Source organism: Ips typographus, linkage group LG2, assembly GCF_016097725.1.
Source record: "Ips typographus isolate SLU linkage group LG2, UJ_Ityp_2.0, whole genome shotgun sequence".
NCBI lineage: Eukaryota > Metazoa > Arthropoda > Insecta > Coleoptera > Curculionidae > Ips > Ips typographus.
This window is the reverse complement of record NC_138423.1, coordinates 12,675,276-12,687,153: the sequence shown is the minus strand read 5'-3', so window position 1 is coordinate 12,687,153 and position 11,878 is coordinate 12,675,276. Positions and strand designations below refer to the sequence as shown.

The 11,878-nt window shown below is 36.4% G+C and overlaps 1 protein-coding gene across 7 annotated transcripts in view; it reads left to right on the top strand.

The window, feature by feature from the left end:
- Nucleotides 1–11,878, top strand: part of kug (FAT atypical cadherin kugelei) — a 349,347-nt gene that overhangs the window by 331,990 nt on the left and 5,479 nt on the right. For all 7 annotated transcript variants that reach the window (XM_081973260.1, XM_081973258.1, XM_081973257.1 and 4 more), the window contains 21 exons: nucleotides 11–179; nucleotides 233–394; nucleotides 448–585; nucleotides 647–831; nucleotides 884–1,247; nucleotides 3,420–3,608; nucleotides 3,664–3,806; nucleotides 3,863–4,160; nucleotides 4,219–4,442; nucleotides 4,497–4,705; nucleotides 4,762–4,964; nucleotides 5,021–5,452; nucleotides 5,507–5,806; nucleotides 7,898–8,086; nucleotides 8,144–8,313; nucleotides 8,367–8,530; nucleotides 8,598–8,843; nucleotides 8,901–9,379; nucleotides 9,470–9,679; nucleotides 11,469–11,603; nucleotides 11,659–11,852. In XM_081973260.1, coding sequence (XP_081829386.1) covers nucleotides 11–179; nucleotides 233–394; nucleotides 448–585; nucleotides 647–831; nucleotides 884–1,247; nucleotides 3,420–3,608; nucleotides 3,664–3,806; nucleotides 3,863–4,160; nucleotides 4,219–4,442; nucleotides 4,497–4,705; nucleotides 4,762–4,964; nucleotides 5,021–5,452; nucleotides 5,507–5,806; nucleotides 7,898–8,086; nucleotides 8,144–8,313; nucleotides 8,367–8,530; nucleotides 8,598–8,843; nucleotides 8,901–9,379; nucleotides 9,470–9,679; nucleotides 11,469–11,603; nucleotides 11,659–11,852 — 4,803 coding nt within the window. The remainder of the gene's footprint in view (nucleotides 1–10; nucleotides 180–232; nucleotides 395–447; nucleotides 586–646; nucleotides 832–883; nucleotides 1,248–3,419; nucleotides 3,609–3,663; nucleotides 3,807–3,862; nucleotides 4,161–4,218; nucleotides 4,443–4,496; nucleotides 4,706–4,761; nucleotides 4,965–5,020; nucleotides 5,453–5,506; nucleotides 5,807–7,897; nucleotides 8,087–8,143; nucleotides 8,314–8,366; nucleotides 8,531–8,597; nucleotides 8,844–8,900; nucleotides 9,380–9,469; nucleotides 9,680–11,468; nucleotides 11,604–11,658; nucleotides 11,853–11,878) is intronic.

Sequence of the window (11,878 nt, the reverse complement as noted above, 5' to 3'; positions counted from 1 at the left end):
CCATTTTTAGGTAATCATCAAGTTGAAAGACTACAACGACAGCCCGACTCTATTCAAAGAAACCACCTACGAAGCTGAAGTTAACGAAGATGCTTTACCTGGAACCGTTTTATTGACTTTAACCACCATCGATCTGGACAAAAATCTTACAACCCCAGTTGATTTTTATATTATCAAAGGTAAATGAACATCATGTTGGACTGAAATAGATAAATAGTATTTTTCATAACAGGAGACCCCAGTTTGCAATTCCAAGTCAGACAAACTGGCGAGCTTTACGTGGCTAAAAATCTAGATAGGGAGAAAGTGGATCATTACAATTTGGAAATTCTAGTGACTGATGGTCTTTTCACTCATACCACCAAAGTTTCCATTACTGTCCTAGATGCTAATGGTGGGTTCTTATTTGTTTTTACTTCACATTTTTAACGCTGTATTTTTTTGTAGATAACCCTCCATTCTGCCTAAAGTATCGTTACAGGCAAGTTTTATCTGAAGGAATTTTACCAGGGTCGTTTGTTTTGACGGTCCTTGCAAACGATATTGACGGTCCTGAGCATTCTAAGTTAAAATACGTTCTAGCGGGTACTAAACACTTCAACTTATCCCATTTTATAAATTGGTGATTCTAATTTTAATTCGATAGGTGAAGGTTCTGAAAGTTTCTTAATGGACAAGGACACTGGAGATTTGAAAACTGTGATGCATTTAGACCGTGAAAATCAGTCAAAATATTCACTAACAGCTCACGTTCACGATAAGGAACACATCGAATGGGAATGTTCCTCCCAAATTGAACTCATCGTTTCTGACCTCAACGACAATCCACCTGTACGTTAACACTACATTATTGACAAACAAACACTAAATGAATCTGTTAAAGGTATTTAGTTTGCCGTACTACTCCGTGGCTTTGCCAGAAGACGTGGAGGTTGGCACTTTAGTGACCAAAATCCACGCTTTTGATGCCGATATAGGAATAAACAGGAAAATCAAATACTCATTTATCGATTCGTTCAATGATCATTTCGTGATGGCCCATGACAGCGGCATTGTGACTTTAGCAAAGCCTTTGGACAGGGAAATTAGGGCTTTGTACAACTTGACTGTGCAGGCAGTGGATCAAGGGACACCGCAGCTGTCCAGCGTTACTAACTTGATTGTTAACGTGCAAGACATCAATGATAATCCACCTGAATTCGAGAATAAATACTATTTTGCCACTGTACCTGAAATTGATGCTGTCGGTAAGTTGTTTTTTTTTTATTAACAAGTTTGTTTCTGACAAAAGTTTTTGGCACAATTTTTAAAAATCATGCCTAATTGCTATACATGCCGTTAAATTCACTCGCTATTCTTGTTTCTTGAACAGCTATGTTGCCTAATCATATACCTATCAAAGGTGTTTTCACTGGTAATTTTTAAGCTTTTTTACTATAATTACAACTTTACTTCATAAATGATTAGGCATCATCAAACATAACATCAGGAAAATGGTTGCATATATATTTACTTGTTGCTGGTTTAGGTAAGTTGCTCTATCTTTGTACTACTTGGTTATTATAATTATTATAATGTTATACTTATAAACAATGGAAGAAGGAACCAAAGAAGTTTGGTGGCCCGTAGGGGTCAACAGAAAAACGTAACATCATCCTGAACAAAATAAGAGCCTGTTAATGATTGAATAAAATCAAAGAATAATAAGTGAAGCCAGGTTCCAAATACTATAAATTTCATCCTTTGCAAATAAAAAACAAAATATTATGTCAATATCTCTTAAAACAAATCTTCCAGGTAGATCAATTTTGCTCCAATAATTATTATTTTCTTGGTTAAACAGTTAAAATTAAAATTAAAACAGTTAATTATTAGCGTTGTTTGTGTTTTGTAAAATCTGTTAGATAAAAATTTACTTAAAAAACGGTTGAGCAGGTGGAATTACCTCTAAAATTTGTCCATATTATGCACAAATAGGCCAACCTATAAATATATAAGTAAATGTATTTGAAATAAGAAATATAAAAAGCCCATCCATAGTTTAATGCACTTCATTGTTTTTATATAGGGTGTTTCACTATAAATGTTATATTTCAGGGACCTTTGTTTATTACCTATGTATAGCAAACTTGGGTTATGTTTTGATGCAATATCAAACCCTAAAATATTACGGTTTTCTCATGGAATACCCAGTAAATGAATACTGTTAGGTTAGGTTATAATTATTAAGAAACCAACTATTCTAATGAAGACAAAAATTGCTTGAAAAGAATATGTGAACTAACTAAATTTACTCTATAAAAATGGGCTCATCCCACAGAACGTAAAACTACGTTTCAATGCATATAAATCGGGAAGCTTAGTCTGAAATGTCGGAATTTGTAGTTTATTTACAAAACAGAAGGTTTTGTGGTAATTTACAGGACTTTGAAAATGCGTAAATAAATTCAAATCAACGGTTTTGCCGCGTATATGATGTAGACGACTTTCAGCAGTTCTATTGGCTATGGCTGTCTGTTGGTTGACAGCATCTTCCGGTCAGCTGATTTATAACTTCAAAGTCAAGTCACGAGTGAAGTCCGCAGAGTGCAATGTTGCCAAATAACACGTTTTATTTTATAGCACGACCCGACAACTTTTTTATTTCACTGGACAAACAGTAATTTGATATCAATTTGACATAATGTCTTTAGTCTAGTGAATATTGTTAGAAACTTAAAAACTATAAACACGTATTATTGTTTCTAATTTGTCAAGATTAATTTGAATCGGTAAAAGTTTACAAACTGGCAACACGAAAGCGCGCCTAGAAAAAGCTGATGATAGAAGTGGCTCCTGGCACCTAATTGGTTGAAAACCGTCTACGTCATATCTAGCGGGCTTTTTAAATGTGACTATGAAATTTGAATCTTTTTATTTAATTCTTGTTATGTTTGACTTAGTATTTTAAAAAAATAATAAAATACGTATTTCATATTTTTTTGGCGTCCTAATCAAATATAAAATAAAAAAATTATGTGGGATGATCCTATATTATGTCAGTCATTTCTGAAAAAAGACCTAAACAACATTATTTATTTCTTCTTCACAACACTGTGAATGTTATGTCAAAATTATGTTAAAAGTTATGTTAAATCAGTTTTTGGCAAACATTTTAATTGAACGTTATCTCCGGCTCCCAACCTGTTTGGAAAACAATAGTGAAGTACTTATGCAAAAAATATCGGTTGGTGTTATGAAAAATATTAATTACGGGTGTGATCTCTGAAATGTTTAAACTATAATTCATTCATTTAAAACTTGAAAGTTCAATTTGTTTGCTACAAAACACTAAAATAGTGGAATCATAACTAATAATTCTAGCTAATCATCAATGTTTATGTATACAGTAGTTTTATGACTAAAAGCTTTTTTTACAGGTACGGAAGTGGTTCGAGTTCAAGCAACTTCCAAAGATATAGGCGCAAACGCCGAGGTTTACTACTCAATAATTGGAGGAAACGAACACAAAAAGTTTGCCATCAACAACAAAACTGGATTTATAACGATTGCCGATATGCTCGATTTTGAGAGGGCCAAAGATTACTTTTTAACCATACAAGCTATAGGTAAATTGGTCTCATTTGGTTTAAGTGAGACATATTAACGACAAACAATTTACAGATGGTGGTGAACCTCCGTTAAGTAATCTGGCCACAGTGAATATTACGGTGACCGACTGTAACGATAATGCTCCCGTATTTACTCAAGTTTCGTACAGTACTAGAATTTCTGAAAATGCTCCTGTAGATGCAAAAGTCATTGAGGTGAATTATTCTTACCTAGCAGTATTTGAGTGGATTTTTATTGATGATTTTTGCAGATTACCGCTACAGATTTGGATAGTGACGAAAATGGACGAGTGACTTATTCAATTATTAGTGGAGATAACTTGAACCAATTTGCTATTGGGCAAACTAGTGGATACGTCACAGTGGCGGCTCCATTAGACCGAGAATCAATTTCCAGCTATTCTTTGGAGATTCTGGCTAAAGATAGTGGTGTACCTGTTCTGTCAAGACAAACCTTACTTACAATCGATATTGCTGATTTTAATGACAATCCTCCGATTTTCTCCCAATCGAATTACACTGCAATCATCCAGGAAAACAAACCGATAGGTAATTAACAGTTGTTGCTGCTGGTGCTGAAACCTCCAAATAACAGTAATTTTTACAGGGTATTCGATACTTCAATTTGAAATCACTGACGACGACATACCACCCAATACAAGTCCTTACACTTTCGACATCCGATTGGGGAATGAGGGTAATTACTTCCGTCTAGACCAAGATGGAGTTTTAAGAACGGCAGCAAAGTTTAACCACAAAATCCGTAACAATTACTTGCTGCAAATCAGAGTGTTTGATAATGGCAGTCCACCCTTGTATTCCGATTCTTGGGTAGTAACTTGCTTGATCATATTATTTGACCGCGCTTAAGGAAGAATTTTACAGGTTTTGATTAAAGTAATTGAAGAATCTCAGTATCCACCTATATTCACTCCTTTGGACATCAACATCAATTCCTACTTGGATGAATATCCTGGTGGCGTTATTGGAAAAGTCTACGCCAACGACCAGGACCAATACGATACTTTGACTTACTCTTTACATCCAACAATTGGAGTCGCTTATCCCACTCACGAACTCTTCCAAATTAACAAGTAAGTGTATGAGGGTATAGGAAAAATGTTAGCTGATTTCATTATTTGTTAAATAGATCCGACGGAACACTTTCTGCCTTGCCTCGCCTAGATATAGGAGAATATCGTTTAAATGTGTCAGTAACCGATGGAAAATTCTCAACCTACACAATAATAAAGATAAACGTACAACTTCTAACTGACGTTATGCTGGACAACTCTGTAGGAGTGCGTTTTAGGGCTGTCAGCCCCCAATCTTTCATTTTAAGTCACAAAAAAGGTAAGTTTTCACTAATCTGCAACTGAATATTTTAAACGTTCACCATTTTCTGATAGGTTTTGTGAAAGCAGTTAAGAACGCCATGAATTGCAAACTAAAGGATGTGATCATAATCAGCGTTCAACCATCCAGTGATGAAGATTTGTTGCGTGTTAGGCGTTACGTTAACGAAACTCTGACTAGACCTAAACGTTACCTCCAGAAAGATTTGGACGTACTGTTTACAGTGCGCAAACCCGACGAAGAGTTTTACTCCTCAGACACTATAAGGAAAGCTTTGAACGACAATCTAGAAGAATTGGAAGAAAGCACCAAACTAGTGGTAGAAGAAATCATAAGACCTAAGTGCAATAATAAATACTGCACTTACGGAGTGTGTCAGGACAATTTTGTGTTAGATACTACCGTAATTGATCCCGTATCTACTGATGTAACTAGTTTTGTGTCTCCCAGACATAAACACAAACTAGATTGTATGTGCAAACAGGGTAAGAGTATTACCAGTATTTAAGAAAGGTTATACGTGTTATATTTTGATGCAGGATACGCAGGGGATAGGTGCGACACTATAGTAAACGAGTGCGCTAGAGATCCCTGTCCAATTTTCAAAATCTGCGTTCCGGACGCGTCCCAAACTGGTTATTCCTGTCAATGTCCCGAAGGATTTGCTGGAGCAGCTTGCGACGTGGATATATCCAAATGTCACGATCAGAACTGTTACATTGCCAGGAATCCCATATCGTTCAGCGGAAAAAGCTACTCCCAGTACCGTATCATTAATAAGAAATCAATTGAAGATCAGCTGAGTTTAAGTCTGAGGGTTAGGACAGTACAACCTACTGGTGAGTATATTTTATTTGTATTAAGTGTGAGATACGGAAGCAAAAAAGACATTGCTTTGTTTTTAAAAACATATTTAAAAATTTATCGTGATTGGCTGCTCCAAGAAATGAACGCACGATTGTATACATTTTTTTTAGAAAGATGCAGTCGACTTTAGCTTTCAAACCCTAAAAATAGTAAATTATAGACATATACAAGATGTATTAGTAAAATCGTGTAATTTTGTGCATTAAAGTGAGATTTGACAATACGACAAAAATTTAAAATTTGGCATTTTGATCCTCATTCGGCCTGAGTTAATTGTAACTACTTAATGGAAACTCCCAATAATTGTGATTATGGCTTGGCCAGCACACATGGAACATGATTGTAATATGCTGAGCAGACTATATTACCAGTTTCCAATTCCGACTTAACCGTTGTAAAAATTGGAAATTCCAAGGCAAATTGTCATTAATAAACTCTAACACAGCTAAATTTGATTTATTTTATACAGTACATCAAAATTAATTTACGGTAAGTACTGTTTTACCAGAAACTTAAAATCTGGCTCTGCCTAACGTTAACGCCAAGACGGCCAAATATAATTGAGAAACTGATGAGAACGAATGAAGCACATCTTAGTGCCACAATAGTTTTATGAAATAAGCTGTGGCAACATAACAAATTTTTGTTAGGAACAACAATACGTTGTATGCGTCCAAAAGATTTACCACAAGCTCTTCAATTCGTAACTGAAAAATATAATACCCACTATTTCCAAAACACCAATAAACTTCCTACACAATCAGCAGTAAGACAACAACCACCAACACAAAATTTTAAACCATTTCTAAATCAATTTATGCCTCAAATGCCCCAATACAGGCCAAATTTTAGTAATTCATATAACTCTCAAACACCTAATAATTTTTTTAGGCAAGGACCTCAGTTTCCTTCACAACCGGTTTCAATTAGACCCGACTACTCTAAACTTAGACAACATTTTCCGACTAATTCGCAAGTTTTTAAACCTAGACAGGGTACCAACGTTTTTCGCCCTAATCAAAATAAGCCTTTTCCAAATCCAACTCCGATGAGTATGACGACTCGCAATTCTACGAATATGTTTAGGCAACCACAAAATTTTCAACGACACTATAATCAACCAAACTATACAGTAGAGGAACTTTATAATGTTTTTTATTTATTTTACCATTTTTATCTTACTTGATAGTATTTGATGGTAATATAATCAGTGGACTGTCTTCAAACAAACTATAACTGCTTTATATAAGATTGAAAATAATAAATTTTTGTTTATGAGTAATTTAGCACGTTAAAACAACAAGTCAAATATCTCAGTTAAATAAGAAAAAAGGAAGAACAAACGTGAGGCAAAAACCAGGATCTTCAGAAATGTTTACGCTACAATAAGCTCTTAGACATTATTACTAATTGACACTTGATACACTCCAGGAGTTTGAAATTACATACAAATCTTCTTTCTTCCAATTATCATTATACCTGTTCCTCATCGTAACTCATCGCTTTATGGAGATAGTTTGTCACTCAAAAGGTTTTCGAGACCTTCCTATGCTTCGTCTCCCCGAAAATAATTCATCTCTGGCAATCTTCACTATTCGCTCTTCTGTGATACGTGTGATATGGTCATCCCACTCAATTTTTCTATTTAGCAGCCAGTCGTTGGTATTTTTGATCTGGCATGATCTGATATCCGCGCTTCTTTCCCTGTCCCGTAATGTTTTTCCAGCAATTCTTCGAATTATCTTCATCTCTGATAAAGATAATAATTATTTTCAAAGATCGGCAAATCTTTAACGTGGTGCGTTAATTTTTTGGAGCAGTAAAATTAGGTATGATAATATTAAGTAAGTAAAGAGGTAAAAAATCACTCATTAGAATTTACTACCTACATAATTCAGAAAATTTAAATAAAACTGTTAGTAAACTAAATGAAACCTTTTATCCTTAAAATATATTCTTCTCACGTACAGCTGCTTTATGGTGATCTTGTTATCATTAAAAAAACATAACAGCTTCCAATTTAATTATACAATAATGAGGATTGAATAAAATCTCTTTTCTAGGAAACATTATGTATGCTGCGGGCAAAGTGGACTACAACATTTTGGAAATCGTAAACGGCGGTGTTCAATACCGTTTTGAACTAGGTAGTGGTGAAGGAATAGTCCGAGTTGGAGATGTCTACGTCGCCGACGGACACTGGCACGAAGTCAAACTAGAAAGGGATCGCAATAACGCCAAAATAACAATTGGTACTCATCTACTATCTTTACTGCAGTGCTCAGCTGACATTCTAATAAACGTTTCAGATGGTATTTACACTGCTCAAGGATCAGCACCGGGAATCAGTGACATTCTAAACTTGCAAAGTGACGAAATGTATTTAGGTGCAGAAGTGCACCAGCACCCTTCGATTTTAGGTTTTGAGGACGTACAGAAAGGATTCACTGGTTGCATGGATGATGTTAGAATAAGCAGGGTAAAAGTCATTTTTTTTCTGACAAGTATGCCGATTTGACCAAAGTTTAATAGGTTTCAGTGCCTTTACACAAATCCGGAGAAAACTCCATTGTAGTTTTGAAGCGATTTGCAAACGTGGAATTTAGTTGCGATTCTAATGATGTTCTAAAACCACCCGGTCCTTGTGGATCTCAACCTTGTTTAAATGGTGGAACATGCCTGGAAGTGAAATCAGGGTAAGTGTGTTTATCCCAGCTATCCAGGTACGCAGTATAGTTTTAACCTATAATCTTAATTGTTCAGGTATAAGTGCGAATGCCACAGTCGGTTTACTGGGACATTGTGCGAACTTGATACCGATCCTTGTGCTTCGGCACCCTGCTTATATGGAGGCAAGTGCACTGCAACTATAGCTGGAGACTTCGTATGCGATTGCGTGTTACGGCTAAGTGGAAAGCGATGCGAATATGGAAGGTATTGTTCTCCCAATCCTTGTAAACATGGAGGTGTTTGCGAAGAAGGTGATGATGGGCCTTTATGCAAGTGCAGGTAAGTGTTTCTCTGCCACCGTGGTTTTCTCACGTTTGAAATTTTGTCAAATTATAGATCATTTGCTGGCGAATTCTGTGAATATGACTTGAACGAATGCGAGTCAAATCCTTGTCAAAATGGAGGCACTTGCATCAACGAAATCGGTTCGTTCCACTGCATTTGTCCATCCAACGTGACGGGAACTTACTGCGCCAATTCTATCTTTAATTCACCAATTTCGTCGGCTTTCTTCACCAACATCACTTTGAAACAGTTAATATATTGCGTAGCCGCTTTAGTAGGATTTGCCCTGTTTCTCTCGTTGCTGATCTGTTGGATATGCTACTGTATAAAGAAAACCAAAAAGAAAAAGCGAAGCCGCAATAATGGCAACATTAAGGACAATAACGTGTTGAATTCAACGCAAAATCACAGACCACACGAATTGTCGGAGTTTAAGAGAGTTTCCAAGTTGAGCAATCTGGAAGTTAACCACAGAGAACCGATTTGCGCTGCAAGACCAGTCAGTTATACGCCTAGTTCACAGAATGACGGTAAGTCACAATTATTACAATGTCTATTCGTCATGTTGTGCAATTCTGCTTTCACCATTGAACGATAAACTGATCTACGTTGTTTTTCAGGTCTTTACAATAACAATGCCGCCCTGATGATAAACAATCTGGACACACTAAGAAGCTACGGCTCGGCCGGGGATGAGCTGGAAATTGCTCCGGATTATGGAAAGAACTTAAATAGAAGCACACCTCAAGGATGCATCAGTAATCATTGCGATACTGAGAAATTAAAATGGAACGCCTCGGCGATCGGTGACAAACCCAGACTCAAAACAGGTAAGCATTCACATATCGCTGTTTTATACGTAAGTCGGTCAGACTGAACTTTAAGCGAATTGTCTTTAGTCTTAGAGCGTTAACTAAATGTAGAACAAAGTGGTTTCAATAAATGGACAAACAATAGTGTTAGTTCTAGTGGAGATTTCCATTAACACCAGTTATTTAACCGAATTCACTGGTTTGGACCTGGAAATGGCTTTCCAGTATCACTACCACGAGGTTATGTTGACCATTTGCAATTTGTTTACGAAAATATTTAAGGGACTTCGCGACCAATACAGTAACGAGATCAGTCTGGTCGGTCAGCAGTACCCTGCCGAGCCCTTTACGTTTTTGGAACCGCCTTTAGTACTGCAATACCCTGAAGCTAGGAAAATGTTAAAGGAGGCTGGGGTAGATGTGGGGAAGGAGGAAGATTTGAGTACTCCGGTGGAGAAGCTGTTAGGTCGTCTAGTGAAGGTTTTATAGCCTTTGACTAAGAAAATTTTTGGCATTACTAGAGATTGCCCCAAGTAATTTTCTCCACGAATAACGGAAAACGGTAAAATATCGAGAATTTTCTTTTACAAATGTTCTCAGAAATTTGAATATTTCTTCTTCATTAAATTCACATAATTTACCGAGAAAAATTATTTTCTTACGCTTCCTATTATTGGTCAGTTGTAAATAAATGTTTGCATTTTACCACAATCAAAACATGAAATCTGCATCATCAATGTGTGTAATCTAGTATAATTCCTCAAATTAGCAAGTACTTTTAATTTTATAGTTTCAAGGCACCGGTGAACGGGCTTTGACAGTTATGACAGCGGTCACGTGACGTAACGTTCTAACGTCAGAACTGTCAAATTTGGCTCTATGGAGCTGTAAAATGGCCCATACACTATACAATTAGTTGTACGACAAGTTGTACAACTGAGGTAGATTCGACCGTCGAAACGATAATTGCATAGTGTGTGATGCTGTCGTCCAACAAGTCGTACGACCCGGTTGAATCGTACGGTAGTTTGACTGGACAAAAATTTATCGTACGACGGCGTTTGATATACGACAAATCGGACTCAATTCGACATAAACTTAAAAAATAACCTAAAACTCTCGCAAATATGGAGACTAACACATTTTGGACAGAATTTATGGATTTCTATCGTGAGCAGGTTTGTTTGTGGGATGTGAAATCCAATGAATATGCCAATAAACATAAACTTTTTCCTTTCTTTTCTTTTTCCTAACTTTTCTTTCATCATGAACTAAAGCGACCACTATTGCTGCTGTAGTGGTTTTTGACAACATACGCGGCATGATGCTCTGTGTGCTACAGAAGTTTAAAAAGTAATACAAATCTTCAAGACCGATTGATGCTCAGATCGTTTGTGTTTGTGGCCAAAATCATGTGCAACTTGTCGCATCAATTGTATGTTCAATCTATCGTACAACTTGTCGTACAACTAATTGTATAATGTATGGGCCGTTTAAGACTACTTAAACAGTGTAGTTCATCCAAGAAACACATTCGCCATTGTCTTGAATTCTCCTAAAATTTCTTAAATTTTCTATGCAATTCCTCCAAAAATAAATTTCTAGATACCACAGACATAAATAGCTCCAGCACACATTTCTTATACATTTAGTCGATTTGCCTCTGCCACTGAAACAAACTCTGATCATTTGACTTAATTCATCACCTCTGCAAAAACCTTCAAATATCAGAATTTTAATTTCCAAAAATTATGATCCTACGATTTCAATTTTAAGGTTATTGTTTTAATTACCTTTTTAATTTTAGACTACAAAGTGACTAGTCCAGTCAATAATGACATGCCGAATAGACTGTATGGAGGACGTAGTAACGCTAACCCCCACAACGTCAGACCTACCGGAACTGGGACGTTCAACGAAGAAGATCAAAGAAACGTCGGAAGTACGTACAAACTATATTTCTTGTTTATTTGATACCATTGAATTTTCGTATGCAGGTTATCATTGGGATTGCTCAGATTGGGCCCGACACTCTCAAACTTTGCCCAATATAACCGAAGTGCCTAGCTCAGAAATTCCAGACTCGTCCAGTTTCCATAGCAACGAGAGTAACGAGTCGCGTTGCGCCAATCACGTACCGCACTCGTATCATAATCATAAGTTGCCTGGGGGCGTATCACCCCTAAATGAGGTAAGTCTCAAAAAAAAAACAGAATT